At 41.9% G+C, this 18,342-nt stretch overlaps 3 protein-coding genes across 3 annotated transcripts; all 3 read left to right on the forward strand.

Moving 5' to 3' along the window:
* Nucleotides 1-236: 236 nt before the first annotated feature.
* ubox5 (U-box domain containing 5) lies at nucleotides 237-8,739 on the forward strand. Its single transcript, XM_047590804.1, has 8 exons — nucleotides 237-255; nucleotides 1,099-1,162; nucleotides 1,718-1,819; nucleotides 3,191-3,936; nucleotides 4,064-4,608; nucleotides 4,706-4,876; nucleotides 6,534-6,786; nucleotides 7,549-8,739. The coding sequence occupies exons 2-7, from the start codon at nucleotides 1,109-1,111 to the stop codon at nucleotides 6,746-6,748; spliced, it is 1,833 nt and encodes a 610-aa protein (XP_047446760.1). The 5' UTR covers nucleotides 237-255; nucleotides 1,099-1,108; the 3' UTR covers nucleotides 6,749-6,786; nucleotides 7,549-8,739.
* A 154-nt stretch (nucleotides 8,740-8,893) lies between these two features.
* On the forward strand, nucleotides 8,894-11,258 carry LOC125011604 (arginine vasopressin). Its single transcript, XM_047590810.1, has 3 exons — nucleotides 8,894-9,028; nucleotides 9,640-9,844; nucleotides 9,963-11,258. The coding sequence occupies exons 1-3, from the start codon at nucleotides 8,909-8,911 to the stop codon at nucleotides 10,097-10,099; spliced, it is 462 nt and encodes a 153-aa protein (XP_047446766.1). The 5' UTR covers nucleotides 8,894-8,908; the 3' UTR covers nucleotides 10,100-11,258.
* Nucleotides 11,259-12,827: 1,569 nt separating this feature from the next.
* Nucleotides 12,828-14,159, forward strand: ccl27a (chemokine (C-C motif) ligand 27a). The gene is made up of 3 exons (XM_047592279.1): nucleotides 12,828-13,049; nucleotides 13,306-13,420; nucleotides 13,575-14,159. Exons 1-3 carry the CDS (start codon nucleotides 12,986-12,988, stop codon nucleotides 13,669-13,671), a joined length of 276 nt encoding a protein of 91 aa, XP_047448235.1. The 5' UTR covers nucleotides 12,828-12,985; the 3' UTR covers nucleotides 13,672-14,159.
* Nucleotides 14,160-18,342: the final 4,183 nt, after the last annotated feature.

The following is an 18,342-nucleotide window of genomic DNA, read 5'->3' on the forward strand; positions in this document are numbered from 1 at the left end:
GTAATAAAGTGGTGCTCAGAGCATTAATCTTACTTTCAATAGATATTTAGTCTACAATGTAGTAAGGAGATAATAAACATTTAGGCATAAGCTTTTAATTAGGCCTATTCATTGTTGCAGCCGTATTTCGAATGTACAAATAGGGAGCATGTCCCTTCGCGGCTTCCTTAGTCTTGCCGGCTAAGGAAGCCGGTGGCTATTAGCCGTTAGCTCTCTCAGTTTGGTATCAGGAGCAGAAATAAAAAGTCAAAACAGGCAAGTCTGTTACCGGCCGGTTTAAGTGAGCGTTTTAAGTTGGTTTAGTTCGCTAAGATAATGTCAGCATTGTTTGTTCAGCCCAACGTTATAAATTATTAGCCAACATAGTGCTAGCTAAGAGATGAAAACAAAACAATAGTGTGAGCAAGGGGGGCCAGAACCTCCAATATTAGCTTTTTTTTTCTATAAAATGAATTCCAACATCATGGAGTATAATATGTGCATTGCTCTTACAAACCAGTTTTATCGGTGAAATGTACCAGGTAATGTAAATCATGCTGCAGCTGTATTATTTACATTAATCGTCTTCCTCTTTAATCAATTACTTGTTTTATCCGTAAAATTATAGAAAATGGCGAAAAGCTATTCGGACCGAATATGAGAAGCTGCAAAATCCTCTCATCTGAACACCTGGAATTATCAAATGATTGTCATTGTAGCTGAAAAATCACAAAACTGAACTGTGGCCCTTTGGCTAATTTGTTTTGTGTGTTTAATTTGTTTCACAACGTGAATACGAACCGACCAGATGTGTGCAGATACCACTTTAATATCCGTTTCTATGGGATGAAGCTGCTGGACACTGAATTTTCCTCGGGACAAATGAAGTATCTGTCTGTCTATCTAAACCGGTCAGTCAGTCTGTTGGAGGTTGTTTTGTTAAAGGGGTCAGAGGTTTTGTGAGCTATAATACTTGGCACAACAAAAATGCATTAGCAATCTGAGTCAGTGTTGAGCAGCAGCATGCAATGACGGTCTCATTTTGCCTTGACCTAGAACCTTTATTCTATGTGACGCATGATAACGTGCATGGCTCTAAATCTGTTTGTGTCTCTGCAGGTTTGACACTATGGTTGTGAATCTCTGCTTACCACACTTTCACACAACGACTCACTGCAACAAGGTGAGACACATTTCAAAGACCTATCGCCTGTCCTAATAAAAGTGTAATTAGTTTTGTATGAGGGAATCGTTAACCTGTTTTTCTTTAAGAAAGCTGATGCATAGATCCAGCATGTTTTGTTAGAAGCGGGAAGAGACGACGTACATACTCTCAAAATGACACAGGATGGAGTTGGAGGACAACCGCGTGCAAATAAAGAAGCAGGGGACAAACTGATGTGTGGGAGACTGAGTCACAGCTGTCCTTGTTACGTTCTTGTCATTGGTATTTTGTAATCTGATCTGGGCTGTCCGTTGTCCTCTCTCAGAGGATGGAAGATGTACTTTCACTTTACGTTTTTATTCTTCTGATACCTTACGTTTTTCCCGTTAGATTTCCACATTTCTCTGTTTTATACTGTTTTCTGGGTCTGGCTTTTATTTGAGAACATGTGAGAAAAACCCAAAAAAATAAATAAATCCATAAGGGAATAGTTAATAAAACGTAATGTGTTTATCATTTTGAATTTAAATTTGAAGCATTCTTTAATACCTATGATTTATTTTTCATTTTCAGCTGTGTGCTGATGGCTATGATGTCACAAACCTGGTATCAGCTGACCCTGCTGTCCGGAGACGAGGCTTCAAGCTGGAGTACTTCCTCCGTCCACCTGTACAGGTAAGATGACACGGTCACACTTAATTGTTTTTAGAAGAACTCTCTAGAATTAGAAGACTAATGTCGTTCTTATGGTTGTAGCTTATATCGTATTTCTCATACAGACATGAGGCTCATTCACATGAAACAGGATTTTTGGTTGTTGTGCTTTAATCAGATTTCATCAGAAGTGTCTTTTATGTCACTCACAACATTACACACAATGGCCCTTTTACTTCCTGAGTGGCAGTATTTTGGCTTTGCCAGACTCATATTCTCATAAGAACTGATGACTCAGATCACTCAGATCAGATGACTTGGAAGATTTTGTACTCTTATGTCAATCACATTATAAAACCCACTATTTGATCGACCCAGCAGATCTTTGCCAGAACATAAGCAGGTCCCAACAGAGCAACTCTAGACCATTTTTGTGTGTGGCGGGGGGAGTCAGACTGGTGTCTGTGCTACAGTGCAGACGTGCTGAGTACATTTACTATTGCTGGACGAACACCAAACTAAAATTGCCTGCTGGCAAAATGGATGAAAGTTTCTGTACAGGCTGGTGTTACCACAGCAACCCATGCTGATAGACTGGTGATGTTTGGACACAAATCTGACATGACAACTCATAAAGCAGTGCAGAGAGTGTGACAAATTTGATTTGAAAGAAAAGTCGGAAGTTTAACTCACCACCAAAGAGTTCTACTCTTATTTCCCAAAAAAAATGTAACTATTCCTTTAAACCAGGCATCATTTTTCTGGCCTGGGACCCCCAAACTGATGGAGAGATTAAGTAGGGACCCCCTACCTACTATATGTGTCATTGCTATTTATAAAGATACGTTATTATTATTATCATTTTGCATTCATATTCATATTCCCTATGCCTTTGCTAAAATATGTTGGAATCATGTTAATGTGTATTCAAAGAAATTAAAATTTGTAGGGGAAAACTAAAAATATATATAAAAAAATATCTAATCAACCAAAAAATTTTGCGACCCCCTAGGGGTCACGGACCCCCTGTTGAAGACCTATGCTTAAACGATACGTACATGTTGCTTTGTGTGTTCAAAAGTGTGACCTGTGATAGATTAATGTGGTTAGTGCTGAGGATTACCATCTCCTTTGATTTGAATAACTGAAAAGGAGAAAATTAATTTGGGAAAAATCTGCCTTTCATCATTTCACTGTTGTGGTCTCATTATCCATTCAGTCTTGAAAATGTATTTCCAGACTTCAATTCAGATTTATTTCCTCCTATTCAAGCTGTAACCCCAAGATATGATCACTTTTTGAGGCAGAATGCAGGAGCTCTTTTAATAAATGCACCCATATTATAGTTTTCATCGTTTGGATTGCCAGAACCCTTTCCTCCATTCCCCTCAGGTGACATTGAGGTTCGACTTCCAAGTGGACTTGTGCAGGGTGGACGTGGAACTGTGGCCCTGGGGTATGGACCGAGGACAGGCGTGCAAGAGACTGGAGATCAGCACCAGCTCTGATCCGCCACCTTCCACGAGCCACACACAGGCTCAGCAAAAGGACCAAAAGCAAACGCAGGTAACGGACAAAAATGAACAAACCAAAGAAAAACATCCAAAAAGCGACAGTAAATCTAAGCAGACTAACGGCCACCTGTGGAGTCTTGAGGCTCAGCAGTGGAGTGCACAGGCTCCAGGTGAGCCTCAACAAAGAGGACATATGTTTAAACATCAGTCAAACGCTGCACCCAGTCAGTCAGAGCCAGAATTTAAACTGGTGGCTCGTTGCGAACTAAGGGAAGAAACCCAGGTCTGCTTTGCACGTTCAAACTTTCGCCCCCGTGCTCCGTTCCTTTCCCCACTTCCTCCGCGACCTGCGAACTGTCGGCAAGAGGACCTGTGGAGCCGGGGTCTGCTCTCCCTCGGCGCCGTGACACAGCTTCGTGTGACTCTGCCGTTTGGTGGTGCAGCGTCTTCTCTGGGGCTGAAGACTTTGGTTGTGTGGGGACAACCGGCTCGTTGCTGCCCCGCGGAACGAGTGGAGAGGATTCAAAGAGTCCACGAGGCCAGTGAAAGACGGCCGCCACGACCTGGGATTTATACCCCGCCTGTCAGGCAAACCACACAACCATCACAAGTCCCTTCAACGAGGTACGTACAGTATTTTTGAAGCATCATTTAAAGATTGGATTTCTAGTATTGTAGGGTAGATTAAAATAGATTGTGTAATAATAAAAAATTGATAAGCATGCGCTGGCTTCTTCTTCGACTCTGGCAGTCACTCCATCCCAGAAGAATTCCTCGACCCAATAACGCAGGAGGTGATGATGCTGCCTATGTTGCTGCCCAGCGGCGTCTCTGTGGACAACAGCACCCTGGAAGAGCACCAGAAGAGGGAAGCCACCTGGGGTCGACCCCCGAACGACCCTTTCACCGGCGTCCCGTTCACTTCGACTTCCAAGCCTCTTCCCAACCCGCAGCTGAAGAACCGCATCGACCACTTCCTCCTGCAGCAGGGGATGATGAGGAGGGAGGGGACGTTGGGGAGGCAAGGCCATGACGAGAACCCGCAGGCCTCAAGACTTATTGCCTCCAAGGTGCATGGACAGCCTGATTCCTCCCCATCTCTTAACGAAGAACCAGGACTGTCATCAGATAAAGGGGATCCCACGTCTAACACCCATCATCTAAGTGCAAATAACGAGTCTGAGTTGGGCCGCGGAAAGAAACGAGACCTAAGTGACATTTCTGGAGAATCAAACGACGTCTTCCCAGGTGAACCACTTCCTCAAACAAAAAGACAAAAAAAAGATGCACATTCTGGTGAGTATTGTATATGTCTGGCTGTTTCTGCGCACGTGTTTCCATTTTCCACTTCTGACTTGTTGTTGTTGTCTTCATATTCATGTTTGGTCTTCAGACCCCAGCTCTCACGAGCAGCGTTTGTCAGCCAGTCTGGACGAGGCTCTCCTCTCGGCGCTGCAGGGTCGACCCTCCTTCACGTCAAACTTGCCCCGGCAGAGGCCTGGTTCTGGAACGCTGAAAACCAGCCAGCAGTCGCGGGGTGCAGGCTTTTCAAGCATGTCTACAGGTAAAATATGTCCCGTCTAAAAACACGTTAGGTAATGCTCAACCCAAAGCATTTTGGTTTTCAGTGTATGTTACCCCCGAAAAGGTGTCTTTCATACGTTCAGTAGTTTTTCTGGGGACATCAGGTGCAGTTAGTTTTGATTCCTGAAATGCATTTAAAGGCTGACCTTGCAGAAAGTATTCAAACTGAACTGTTTTGAGCATGTGTTCAAGTTTAAAGCTGCCATTGGGAGCAATGGATGTGTGCATGGCTACGAGATTTCTTTGTAACCTTAACACAGCGTTTCCAATGTTTCCCATTTCAATATCACAATAAAAGAGAAAACATCTGCCCCTGTAGCACATTAATGTTGAGAAATCCCCCCTCGTTATGTGCCTCAGTGCTGTGCACAGTGCTTTGGCAAGGAAACAGTTTCATGTTCGAGGTTTATGCAAACAGTACTTCAGGGTAATTTTATGCCTTCACAGTATCTGAAGCAACATGCCCGCTAGCGTTGATATTTGGATTTTAAGATTTCTCATTCTTTCTTCTTTTTTTTTTGATCTCAATCTGCGTAATTACAAACTAAGAAATGGACCTTGTAATCTTCTGCTTGTGGCATCATTTGCAGCAAGAGTCTGTGAAGCAAGTCGTAGAACCTTTAAAACACACCTCAGGTCATGACTCACCTGATGCTGCACTTCTCGTTGGTAAAAACAGAGAATGGGTTTCTGGCACCACCATCACCTTTTCTTTAGTAGCCACAAAGTGGAAATGTGTAGCTTAATTTACACCATTAATATAAACAGCAGTGCATTTCTATTCTCCTCAGGTGGAATTGTTGAAAGGATTATTTACCCAGTTGAGAAGCTGTTTTTCTGCAGTGTGTTTCTGTCTGTTCGCGGGACAGCAAACAACAAAAGATATGGCATTTTATTAACTTTAAACATATCATATGCTTGTGAATGGTCAAAGATTTGGGGTATTTATTTGCTAAATGGAAATCCAAAAAAAAAAAATAAATAAATAATAATAATATAAAATAATAATAAATAAATAAATAAAAAATATGACATTAACTAACTTGGGGTTATTTATGCCGTGATTCAGTTTATACGTCAACGACTGCCATTTGTTAGTCAAACTACAGAGTACGGTGAGACACTTAAACGCACTGCAGTTTAAGAAAACGCGTACGATTTGACAAAACGCACGCAAGTTAAGAAAATGTCCTCATCAGTTTGACCACAGATGCACCGGAATTACTCACAGTGCAACTGAATCAGCAAACAACCTGCAGAAAGTAGCACCAATGACCATGGAAATATTTCCAGAGGACCACGAGAACAGACTTTGAATAAACAGTTTTATATTATTAATGACGTCAGTGCAAATAAGTTGTGTGTGTGTCGTCAGATGATTTGAACTAAGAAGCACGTAAAATGGTTTATAAGGAATCATACGATCAGAAGAGTAGCAAATGTCATTAACACCAAAAGTTATGAAGCTTGGAATAACAAGAGGGTCCCTATCTGGAACTAATGAACGCAATTCCTCAAATACACCACCCTTTCATGTCCCTTTATAACATCAAACTTTCATTCAAAATTCTCTTTCTGGTGTCTAACGTTTAATCACTTATAATTTTTTTTTCCCGCTCTTACGTGTTTCTTCCCAGGTGAGAAGATATGCTCTGCGTGTTCCTGTTCGCTCTCTGTTTATTCCACATCGCCCGTCTACCGCCTAACCTGCGGCCACTTGCTCTGCCGCTCCTGCCTGCACAGGGAATCGAAGCCTCCAAGCTCTGACATTATATCAGCATCCGGCAGCATTTCGTGCCCAACCTGCAAAAACCTGACTCCGCATGGCAGCGTCCTACGTGTTCATCACTGACAGAGGGCCTGAGGAATAAACGGAAACCTTCAAAGCCGGTGAACAAATGTCTCAAGTTGAAAGTTGACTTTATTTGTAAAATATGAATCTTCACCCATGTGTCACACTGTCCACTGTTTTCGAACTCGTCTTAACCTTTCATGCTGTACCACGTTATTATATCTCTGTGAGATTTCTTTTTGTTTTTTGTATAAGTTTGTAATAATTTATTACTATTTCACATGCATAAAAGGTTCCACAAATCCACCAGTGAATTGAATTTCTTTGAATTTTCTTGGAAAGAAAATCAGAATCAGCTCACAAAGGTCTCTGTTGCTCACGTCCGCGGGAGCAGAAAGAACATCATCGAAATCTCATCCTCACAGCGTCGGAGAATAAAATAAAATCTTCTTTTCCACCCCCTCTCCCCGTCTTGGTCAGTTCATCAAGAACTGAATTGTGGGTGCAGCCTTGGTTTAGCGGTCTTTGTTCAGAGGGATGTGTTGAGGATGCGCGAAGAAAAGGGACAGAAGCTCTGACAGTAGGAGAGCACAAGCATTTTAAGTAGAAAATTGAGTCGATCCAAGGCTGTTCATTGTGAAGAAACAGACAGGGCCAGCTGATAAGGTGACCTCCTGATGTAATTTTCACCTTGTCCTTATGTCTTTGAGTAGTCGTTTCTGAAGACGGTTCGATTAAAAGACCTTCGTGTAAATCATGATGTACCAATTTTTATTTCCAGTGTATGTTCAAAACATCTCGGGTAACTTTAAAATCCCACGCCTGCCTCTTTGCCGTTTCTACTTTTGCTTTCCTTTAAGGAGCGGAGGCTCGGCAGGACGTGAATGACAGCAGCCGAAAGTAGGAGATTCATCTTCTGCCTCTTAACACTTCAACCTAATTACCTTTAAGAGCGCGAGTTACTGCGCACAAAGGCGTTAAGCCGAGGCAAGTCAGGCAAACAGCATTTACAGGGCTCCACAAAACCAACACAAACAGCATAATTCGTATGTTGGTTTCCCTGACAACATTAAGGCTTAACCAAGGTCATGATCCTGTATCCGCCCGGGTGGGGCGGAGGGGGGCTAAAGCTGGAATAGGTTGTTCTGCATGTGAAATGAAAGCATGAGCTACAAGTGGGAGATTAAAAATAAATCAGACCGAGTTGGAGAGACATTAACCACTTCCTCCGTTTGTCGGTGATTGACTTCACGCTACCATCACTGTGAAAGCTCAAGTGAATCATCAGCTTAGATTTATCACAGGTGTCAGGAAAAGTCTGTGGGAAGATGCCATTTTTGTAGTGTTGTTATACTGTTCAGGAGTACAGTAATGTTTAATAAACTTATAGTTTGTAAGTATAGAAGGACCAGGCTCCCTCACAATGCTGTGGTGGCAATTAAAGAAAACCTTCATACTTCAACCTGAAGCCTCTGATGCTCATTTTTGCCATTCGTCATTTACTTGTTAATCAGCATCACAACAGCTAATCGGAGAGACGCAACCCTGAGCATGCAGCGAGCGAGAGGTCAGCATAATCAGTCAGGAATATGTTTATCTGAAATGCTAATCTTGTTTTGCTCATTAATAGTTTGTACCTTACGTCGGGGGGATAATTTATGAGACCCGCTGTTTGTCATGATGCCGCCACAGTTGCCTTCATGTGACATAAGTCCAAAAATGTGGCGAACGGTGATTAGCTTGACAGCTAAACTGCGCATGATATGCATGAAACGGTCTTCATCATGGCTGTAAATCTAATTAGTTGTTCACGAGCTCCAATTAGTTGTGCATGTTGTGCCATTTTGTTTGCGTGTCATGCGCGACGAGCGGGCTGCGGTCATTATCAGAAGTAAGTGTGGCGCAGTGTTGAATACAGAACAGACATCTCCCGCTGCCACCGCTGTGTTCTCGTGTAGATTTGTTAGATGGCACGAATCTGATGCAGAGCCACATCTGACGCGACCCCTCGCGCCCGCGCCCCGCGCACGCCGGTGGCCTTCGGGCGCGCGTAAAGAGCGCAACGGCAGGCCCACGGCGTTGACGTCAGATATCAATCGCTTTGTCAAATGGTGTCCATCCGCTTATAAGTGAGGAATGACCGGGGGGGTGCGATCAGTCAGACATCCTCACCGGCGGAGGACACTCAGGTGCGCGACGCTCACTCAGAAACCTTCAGCGATGCCTCACTCACTGTTCCCCCTGTGCGTCCTGGGACTCATCGCCCTCTCCTCCGCCTGCTACATCCAGAACTGCCCCCGAGGAGGGAAACGAGCGCTGTCCGAGACTGGGATCAGACAGGTGAGCATCATTGCCGTTTCTGCCTTCAGCTGGGGTAACCTAACTTCCTTAGTTTTATTATGATCAGTTTGGAAGTTTCTTATTCTCACATAAAATAATCATCATCAGTGTTAACTTAGATAATACGTGTATGTGTGAATTTAGACGAATGGCAAGTTTAAAGTATGAGAAATTGAATGGACATGAATTTTATTTGTTCAGATTTAATATCATTGGTTTATGGGTACTGACTGGTTTAGGTTAAGACCTTAATTTTATCGTGTAAAATTTATGTTGTGGACCAAAAATACAAAATCAGTAAACTTTTTTTTTTTTCCCTTTTAATGAGCCTTAATTTCATTTTATAGATTTATTCAAAAGCATGTTGAACAATTTCTGTGAGAGTAGAAATATAAATGAACACATAAAGAAACAAGCAACAGAAAGTATCAACCTGTTGCTTTTCAGTATTTAGCCTCAAGGCTCATGCCATAATCCTAACCAGGATTTTCTTAACATTAGCGACAATAGTGAAAGTTGAGTGTTATTCCTGCTAAAAGAAAAAAAGAAAAAAGTCCAAAAATAGTCTATGCTGCATGTAACTAATGCTCAAACCGAATCTCCTCCTGCAGTGCATGTCCTGCGGCCCCGGAGACAGGGGGCGCTGCTTCGGCCCCAGCATCTGCTGCGGGGAGGGTCTCGGCTGCCTGCTGGGCTCCCCGGAAACGGCTCACTGCGTGGAGGAGAACTACCTGCTCACACCCTGCCAGGTGGGAGGGAGACCCTGCGGGTCCGATGGAGGACGCTGCGCCGCTTCAGGGCTCTGCTGCAACTCTGGTACGCTCTGCTCCGAGCACTTGTCGGTTTAGTGGCATTAAAAGGTGAACGCAGTGTGATCTTGTCCTTGTTCGCAGTGTCAATTAATTTCCTCTCCTCCTCCTCCTCCCCTTGCCAGAGAGTTGTGTGGTGGACTCTGACTGCCTCGGGGAGACGGAGGTCACAGATCCAGCTCACGGCTCTGCAGGGAGCTCACCCACGGAGCTCCTGCTTCGTCTGCTGCATGCGGCCACCAGAGGACAAGTTGAGTACTGACACCGAGGTTCCCTCTGCTCCTCCGGACCCGAAGCTGCAACGGAAATGAAGATCATCCTTGATTCCCTACAAGCCTCAAAATCCAAACTCTGAGCCAAAATAACATAGCCAAGTCAACAGCCACTGCGTTTTCTGTTATCCTCTCCTGTGCTAATTCTATTTCTGTTTGAAATGTATCCAACACGTTCTCTTATTAGCTACAGATTCTGAGAGAGATGATTTAACCAAAACAGTAGATTTCACGTTTATTCCCAAATCAAGAATGTATATACTTATGCACATACTGTAAACAAAGCCTATTCTTTATGAGGGAGCTCCACTTCAAATGAGTGAGTTACAGCAGAACGCGATGTAAATAAGACAAAAGATAAAGGTTGCTGCAGACATCAGTGTAAAACCGAGACAATGCTTGAGCAGTTACTTCTTGTGTAGTAGAAATATTATTGTACACTGAAAATGGGAGAAATAATACAGAATGTATCACTGCCAAAAAAAAAAAAAAAGCTGTTTGTTGTTTGTTCTCATGATACTTTGTGCTCAGGTTAACCACACCATTAACTGAAGCACCTCGTAATGAAACGTGTTTATCCACTTGCGAGAGTTTCTGTGAGAAATACTAAAAGGAATGTTATTTCTCCGAAACCCCTTCGGAGAAATGTTAATCGTTATAGTTTGATAAGTTTCGGTTCACGTATAAAATATTTATTGAGCAATCTTTCACGCTAATCTTTAGCCGCTGTGCCCATTGCATAATTTGGAACTGTGCGAGTTTAATCACATCCTTCAATCAGACATAGCTCTGTATGGTGTGTACCAACATGTCCAATTTGCGTAAATGGAAGAGAGTGACTTCTAATCATCCCGTTCTTTTGTGTGCTGGCTGAAAGCTGATGTGGCTGCCAGGGCTGCACTTTGTCAGTACTTTGCCGCAGAGCCAGCTGGAACCAGATGGGGGACCTCCCTCATTTTGACAGTTAAAATGTTTTGATTGACTCGTCACCTGCGCTGCATATCACATATCACATCTTGATCTTTAAGAAGTTGTACCTCTGACTCATCCATCATTGTACACAACGTGAAAAAGTGTTGCCCTCTGGCCCGGTTACAGTGGTGATGAATTGTCATGCGAATGAATAAATGCATACGACCATATAGTGTATTCAAACACAGAATCATACAATCATTAACTTAAAATAGTAGCAGAAACCGTGCAAGATTTTTTTTTTTTTTTTTAGTTCTCCCTAATTCCTGTTCGTCTACAGCAATGAAATAAAACTAAATAAGAAAATATAGTGAGGCAACGGTCAACCCAGAAAAAAATATCTTGATAATTATCTGCTGGATTACAACTGATTTCTGCACAAATGTTCATGGTTCCTAGAATGTAAACCCCTACGTTTAGATGGTCTTTACTGTTGCACCAGGTAAGTTTCACTTCTGTGTCATCTACTAGCCTGGCCTCAAGTTTACACCGTATATCAGAAGATGAATAGCAAACTTTTTAGAGGTTTCCTGTTCCCTTCCCTTAACCCTGTAATGGAAACTTTCACAATACGTCCAGTGTAATCAAGCCAGACAACAGTGGCTTGAAGTAAATCCCTCAGACTTCATTTACAGTGTAAACATGTCAGATAAAATACAAATCACAAAGGCTTTATGTGGGATCGGGTATTAAGTGTTGCATTGTCCATGGCAAAAAAGCAACTGACTTCCATCATGCATGCTGTTTTCATTTCCCAGTTCTGACTGCGACTACATCGTCATTTTTTCACAGGTTCAATATAAACACATGAGGAGTCAATCATTTGTTCAACCAGAAAAATTGCCCTTGGGAGACGCCTTTTCTTTTTTTTTTATTTTGGTTTCTCTAAACCGCAATTATATTGAGCACTTGCACGCAACTCGGTTGCACAATATGTGCAGTTTTAATAGGCTCACCTGGGTACCCAGCGGGTTTTTACAGTAGCAGTATTCATCGACCACACTGAGTTAGTGTTTTCCCGTTTTAAATTTTAAAACTAGTTTATTTTAAACTATTTTTTGTGCTCCAAAGTTGTGGTCACCTGCAGAGAATGGCTGCCAAATATTTTCTGTCATCAGTCCAAACTTCTGCCGAAGCGAACAGTAAAAAACATTTTTCCATCACTTAAATGTTAAAATTGTGATGGAAAAATGATCGAGGGGCAGCCGTGGCTCAGTGGGCAGAGCGGGTCGTCCACCCCAGTTGCTGCCAGTGTGTAGCGCTGGTGTGTGAATGTGTGTGGGCGACTGGGTGGATCCGTCTGTGGTTGTAAAGCTCTTTGAGGAAGAGAGGTATTACATAAAAGTCAGACCATTTAACTTTGTATTGATCACACATATAAGTGCGCGAGTGTGTGAGACTTGTGATGCCTTATTTGCCCTCTCGTCCAAGAGTTTTCCCTGCATTTCTATTTGACCTCAACTGTAAAATGTTGACCTGGTTTCTGTTTCTTTCATGGCTCTGGGTGTGGACTTAGCTCACCTTTCATTCAACAACCATCAATCAAAAAAAGATCCTTTTAAATGACTGGTTATTAAACCTGTCTGAACGTGCCTGAGAGGCGCATACCCGTAGCACATACGTATCCGGCACAAGCTAAACAAAAGAGTCTGGTTGCAAAAGAAAGTTGCATCGGTATGAGAAAATACTTCATACTTATTGTCTACTCAACGTTTTTCAACCGTCCAATCAATGTTTTCAGTGAGAGCTTTCATTCGGAGATGGTGCTGGCTATTTTGAGCACACGTTCACGCCTTTGCCATGCTCGTGTGTAGGTGGGCGGGCCCACGTGTGTGTTGTGTCGTCTTCGGTGTCAGTATTTAAAGAGCAAAGACAAATTTCCTCTCTACAGTTCCTCTGCCATCATGGATCTGAAAGTTGTTTGCGTGATTGTCTGCCTGTGTGCTCTGGCCATCATCCCCACTGAAGGTAAGGACCTCGCTCTCACGACAAATGATTTTTTTTTTATGATAAAAATAAATCACGACATCCTCTTAAAGAAGAGTGATAATTTATTTATTTTTTTAGTTTTTTTTAAGGTTAGCTATAAATTATAACATGGGGAAAGTTTGTTCTTTAGCTGGCTGACAGTATGGAGGCAACTTTGTAACACGTTACAGTGTTCAAAGCTTCTGGGTTAGCTGTCTTCATTCTTTTATTTGTTCTCAATATCTCCTTCCACCAGGCATCCCAAAATGCTGCATCTCAACAAGGCCGAATATCCCAAATAAGTTGCTGCGTAATATTCGGCACTGGTATGTGCAGGAAGCCAACGGCATCTGTGACATCCGTGCTCTCGTGTAAGTTTCGATTACAGTGATTTTTCTTTTATCACAGGATAATTTATTAGTCACTCATGATATAAGATGCATTGTACGTGAATTTTCACCATAAATATGCTTTATATTATTATGTCAAACTAAAGCATAACCGTGTTTTCTTGTGGATCCACAGAGGGTACATTCCTGGCCGGGAGAAACCCATATGTATTCATGAGAAGTACATATCACACATGTGGAAACTGAGGAAAACGAAGTATAAAGCGTATTGAGAAGTCCAGTATCTCACCTCCAGTAATCTCTTTGCTTTAATCCAATGCAATATGTCCTGACTCCGAGGAGCAGCAACTCTTACTCTGGAAGAGGTGGAAAGAAACATTGCATTACACGCTCGAGTGCATGTTATGAGAACTTGTATTTTACTTTTCCATTTCCACTTAATGCTACCTTATAGTTAGCATCTCAGAGTGAAACACTGTGGTATCTACACACATTTATTAAAAAAAAAGATGTAATAATTTTACATGTAGAACTTGTACATTTTATGAGGTTTTGTGCATTGTTATGGATAAAACTACATGCATCAGCTCTTCCTCAGCTGTCTGGAACATTAAAGCACTGCTTTGAATCAATGATTCCTTTTATATTACTACATTTTGAGTTTTGTATGTAACGGACCATTGGAGTTAATTATGTAAATTATAATTATGTTTTTTTACTGTTGCATTTTTACAACCAGAATTAAAAAGTCTTGAAAGTGTGATTGGGGTTTTCTTGATCCTCCAGATACATGGCAGTGAAAAATAAATAGTTTGTCAATGCGGATGTTTTGGGTACAAGGCTGCTCTTCAACCAGCTATATTTAGTTATTTCAGAAAGATGACGCACGCATCATCTTTGTGGCGGGAGCTGCAAACTCACTCACTCAAAAATTAAAGGAGGTTGTTGATAACCACTTAACCAAGCTATGGAGATACAGTCATCTTCAATATAAATTATTTGTAGAAATGCTCAAAGGCGTTTCAGTGATTTTAGTCATTTTAAATCGAAGAGGACTTCACTTGTTCGGTCTTGCCTTTACTGAAGATCAGAACTCATCCCCAATCATGACTAATCCCAAAGAGACAAGCTGCTTCTCACGACAAAGCTTGTAAAACCTCTTGGAAAGTTTCCCTGAGTTCGTTTATTTGGTTTCTTTGGTTGCATTTCACGCTGAGTGATTCACTTAAGGGACAGAGTCAAAGAGTTGGAAAAACCCGATTGCATTTAATCCTGCTCACAGAGGAAGTTCTTTATGTACTTGTCCCTTTGTGTGAGATTATTTTTTTTTTATTGTGTAATTTTACTTTGATGTTCAGAACCTACATACATTACATAAATCTTATATTTACATCTATTTCTTTGTTTTTTTCAGATACAGAATAAAGACTTAACTCTCACACTAATTTAATACATTAAGTTGTAGTAATAATATATGATATAAAATACTAAAAATGAAACAAGACCGCATATGTTTTAAAGGAAAAACTGTCTTGAATCATGCCTTTGGAAACATGTCCAGTTTTATGGAGGAATGACAAACTTAGATTTAAATCATGCAAGACTGAAACAAGGTTGAAGCCGATGCCTCACAGCAAGAAGGCTCTGGGTTCAAATCCACTGGCCGTGTGTTTCTGTGTGGAGTTTGCATGTTCTCCCTGTGTCTGCCTGGTTTCTCTCTGGGTGCTCCGGCTTCCTCCCACCTTCCAAAGACGTGCTCGTTAGGTTAATTGGTGATTCTAAATTGACCGTAGGTGTGAGTGTGAATGGTTGTCTGTCTCTCTGCGTTAGCCCTACTACTGACTGGAAACCTGTCCCGGGTGTAACCCAGCCTCTCGCCCGGTGACCGATGGGATGAGCTCCACAAACCCCCCGCGACCCTCCAGAGGACAAGTTGGTTACAAAAATGAATGACGATCTGAAACAAACTGTGAAGAGCATTCAGAGCAGGAAAGTGGACAGAAGAGAACTTTAAATAAAATCAGTATTTGGTGTGACCACCCTTCAAGACAGCGTCAGTTCTTCTACTACTTGAAGAAACTCGGCTGATCGGTTGTTCCAGACATCCAGGAGAACCGACCACAGATCTTCTGTGGACGTAGTCTTCCTCAAATCCCTCTGTCTCTTCATGTAACCCCAGACACACTCCCTGATGTTGAGATCAGGGCTCTGTGGGAGGCCACGCCATCACTTCCTAGGACTTCTTGTTCTTCTTCAGACTGAACATAGCTCTTAATGACCTTGGCGGTAGGTTTGGGGTCTTTGTCCTGCAGCAGAATAAATCTGGGGCCAATCAAACACCTCCCTGATGGTACTGCATGATGGATAAGTGTCTTCCTATATTTCTCAGCAGTGAGGACACCATTAAACCTGACCAAATCCCCAACTCCATTTGCAGAAATGCAGCCCCGAACATGCAAGGAGCCTCCACCATGCTTCACTGTTGCCTGCAGACACTCATTACTGTAGCGCTCTCCAGCCAAACATTTCAAAGTTTGACTCATCAGCCCAGAGCACCCGCTGCCAGTTCCCTGTGGCCAGGTCTCTAGGCCTTGTTGCCATGTCATAGGGATGGAATTTTGGCTGCAACTCTTCTATGATGAACACTTCTGTGCTGACTTCTCCACACCTGCCTAAAAACTTTTGCACAGTAGCCTGGAGGTCACAGTTGCCACCATCAAGAAGAAAGTCATCGAGCTGGTGGAGCAGTGACTGTTTTATGCCTCCAGCGAATTACTGTGTGATTATGTGCCTCCTGAGTCCCAGAGACTTTTAAACTTCTTAAATACTTTCTCACGTAAAAGAACTCAAGTCAGAGCACGTTTCTCCGGTGAGGGCTACACAACGCTGACGGTAAAGGGCTTTCAACCTATAATTTATCACTCAACTCTCCTTTCATAGACCACTAGAAGACTCCTCGGCAGAAGAAGCAGTGTGAGAAGATTTAATCCGAAAACAAAAAAATGTAGTGTCAGACAGCTCCACGGTGAAAGTCGGTGCAACCCACACATACAAGTCGCTGTTTGCAGGCACAAATCCCCACACACTGTGTAAACAAACATGTTTCAATATAAAAAAAAATAATGATAATCTTGAAAGGGCTACCTTAATGTTCAGTTCAGTGAAGAAATACAAAATGTTCTATTCTGACATAGCTTAATGTTTTTTGATTGGATAACCCTTGAGTTAGTTTGTTTGCTTTGGATTCATTCGTTGACTGAACTCACCGACGTGGTTGGATGAACTTGCAAATCCATTTCAGTTCATTTTAAATGGTTTGGTGGTTTTATGAATTAAATCACTTAATTGACTGAACTTAATCTAACATTTCTTTGGACTTCCGTGTCAAATTGACTGAATGATTTACCAACCAGTCAGTACTCAACGTTCGACATTTAGTTTTGCCGACGTGCACGCGTGACTCACTGAACCTCCTCTGAATGGCTTTACATGGGCTCACAGGGTCATGTTGAAAGTAAAAGTAGTCAAAGATATAATCCAAGGTCAGTTAACCCACTGATGCATGACCTAGCAATAACTACACTCTTCCATGAGTGGGGTCAAAAATTACCCCAATTAGAATCGATGTATTTTAAACTGTAAACTTAAGAAAGGTTGAAGAATATGTTGTTGTTTTTTTTGTTTTTTTTTTACTATATTTTGGTCAATTACTTAAAAATATACAACAATTAGATACAAATCCAAATGACCTCATGTCAAAGACAACTTATTTGAGGAATACATGGAAGATTAAATGATAAAATTTTAAAATATAAGATAAAAACTGAAAAAACAGAAAACAAAAAACAGCCCCCACTTATGCATCTAAGGGTTATGACAAGTGAAATCATTGGTTGGTCACTTGTTCAACACCCTACATTGAAAAAAAAAAAAAAAAAAAAAAAAAAAACTTTTAAAGCTTTTAATGATTGATGTGGCAATATTGCACATGCACCCAACTTTATCCACCACTGTTAAAAATGTCCAAACTAGCTAACTCTATCACAGTGTAGAAAGAAGGTGAGTACTGTTTAGGGGCGTCATAGGTGTAAAGGGGGGTTATATTTGTCAAACATGACAACGTGCGGGCGCCTGGGTGCCATCTTTCTCATTTATTTATCTGTTATTTTTACAGGGCCTGGCTGATTTCCTGAGGGCACACCCCATGTCACTATGCACAAAAAAAAAACATTTAACTGCCACACACAGTCGAACTCCTGCCCACAACTTAATTCCCAGTCAACCTCTGGCTGTTTGGCACTTAAACTGTCGGCCCAAGATTGTCGCCGACTAACCACAGAGGGATCAGTTTTATTTAACGTCTAGTGAGAAACAAAGGTGGACTGACACCGCAAAACGGTAGCACAACAAAGGAATACAAACAAAGTGTTGAAAGTCACCTGCCACTCAGTCAGTAACATTTTTTTTTCCAACTTGTAGAGCCTGGTGCTATAGCGCCATCTGGTGGACACACTGCTAAACAAAGAGAGGGAGGAAGCTCCTGTCCACAAGAAGGAACCATTCAACGGCAGTATTTTTTATTCTAATCTCTTTCCATTAAGGTTTGCCAAAGTGACGGTGATCAAATTTTAAAATGTGAAGTAGCAGTGTCCTCTGCGTACTTATTAAATGTACAGTGGAATGAGATGTTTGACAGCATGTCTTACTCTCAGGTTTGCGTCAGTTAACCAACACATGTCTCAAATCTTTTCTGATTAATGACTTGCAGGTGATGTTGAATGTTGTGTATTCATCAGCAGACACAATGGGTCTCTCTTTTTTTTTTTCTACATCCAAAGCTATTGTTAGCAGGGTATTAGAAAATCTGGTTGGGCAGCTAACTGCAGCAACCCACATTCACATGAGGTGTTTCCAAACAGCAGATTTGTGGTTGCACAAACTGA

The sequence above is a fragment of the Mugil cephalus genome, chromosome 8 (assembly GCF_022458985.1).
Source record: "Mugil cephalus isolate CIBA_MC_2020 chromosome 8, CIBA_Mcephalus_1.1, whole genome shotgun sequence".
NCBI classification, from domain to species: Eukaryota; Metazoa; Chordata; class Actinopteri; order Mugiliformes; family Mugilidae; genus Mugil; species Mugil cephalus.

Excerpts from the sequence above, each read along its gene's own strand:
- ubox5 (XM_047590804.1), top strand. The coding sequence starts at position 1,109 with ATGGTTGTGAATCTCTGCTTACCACACTTTCACACAACGACTCACTGC. Across the intron at positions 1,820-3,190 it reads TCCTCCGTCCACCTGTACAG|GTGACATTGAGGTTCGACTT; the intron begins GTAAGATGACAC and ends CATTCCCCTCAG. Across the intron at positions 4,609-4,705 it reads AAAAAAAGATGCACATTCTG|ACCCCAGCTCTCACGAGCAG; the intron begins GTGAGTATTGTA and ends TTTGGTCTTCAG.
- LOC125011604 (XM_047590810.1), top strand. The coding sequence starts at position 8,909 with ATGCCTCACTCACTGTTCCCCCTGTGCGTCCTGGGACTCATCGCCCTC. Across the intron at positions 9,029-9,639 it reads CCGAGACTGGGATCAGACAG|TGCATGTCCTGCGGCCCCGG; the intron begins GTGAGCATCATT and ends CTCCTCCTGCAG. Across the intron at positions 9,845-9,962 it reads AGGGCTCTGCTGCAACTCTG|AGAGTTGTGTGGTGGACTCT; the intron begins GTACGCTCTGCT and ends TCCCCTTGCCAG.
- ccl27a (XM_047592279.1), top strand. The coding sequence starts at position 12,986 with ATGGATCTGAAAGTTGTTTGCGTGATTGTCTGCCTGTGTGCTCTGGCC. Across the intron at positions 13,050-13,305 it reads GGCCATCATCCCCACTGAAG|GCATCCCAAAATGCTGCATC; the intron begins GTAAGGACCTCG and ends TCCTTCCACCAG. Across the intron at positions 13,421-13,574 it reads TGTGACATCCGTGCTCTCGT|AGGGTACATTCCTGGCCGGG; the intron begins GTAAGTTTCGAT and ends GTGGATCCACAG.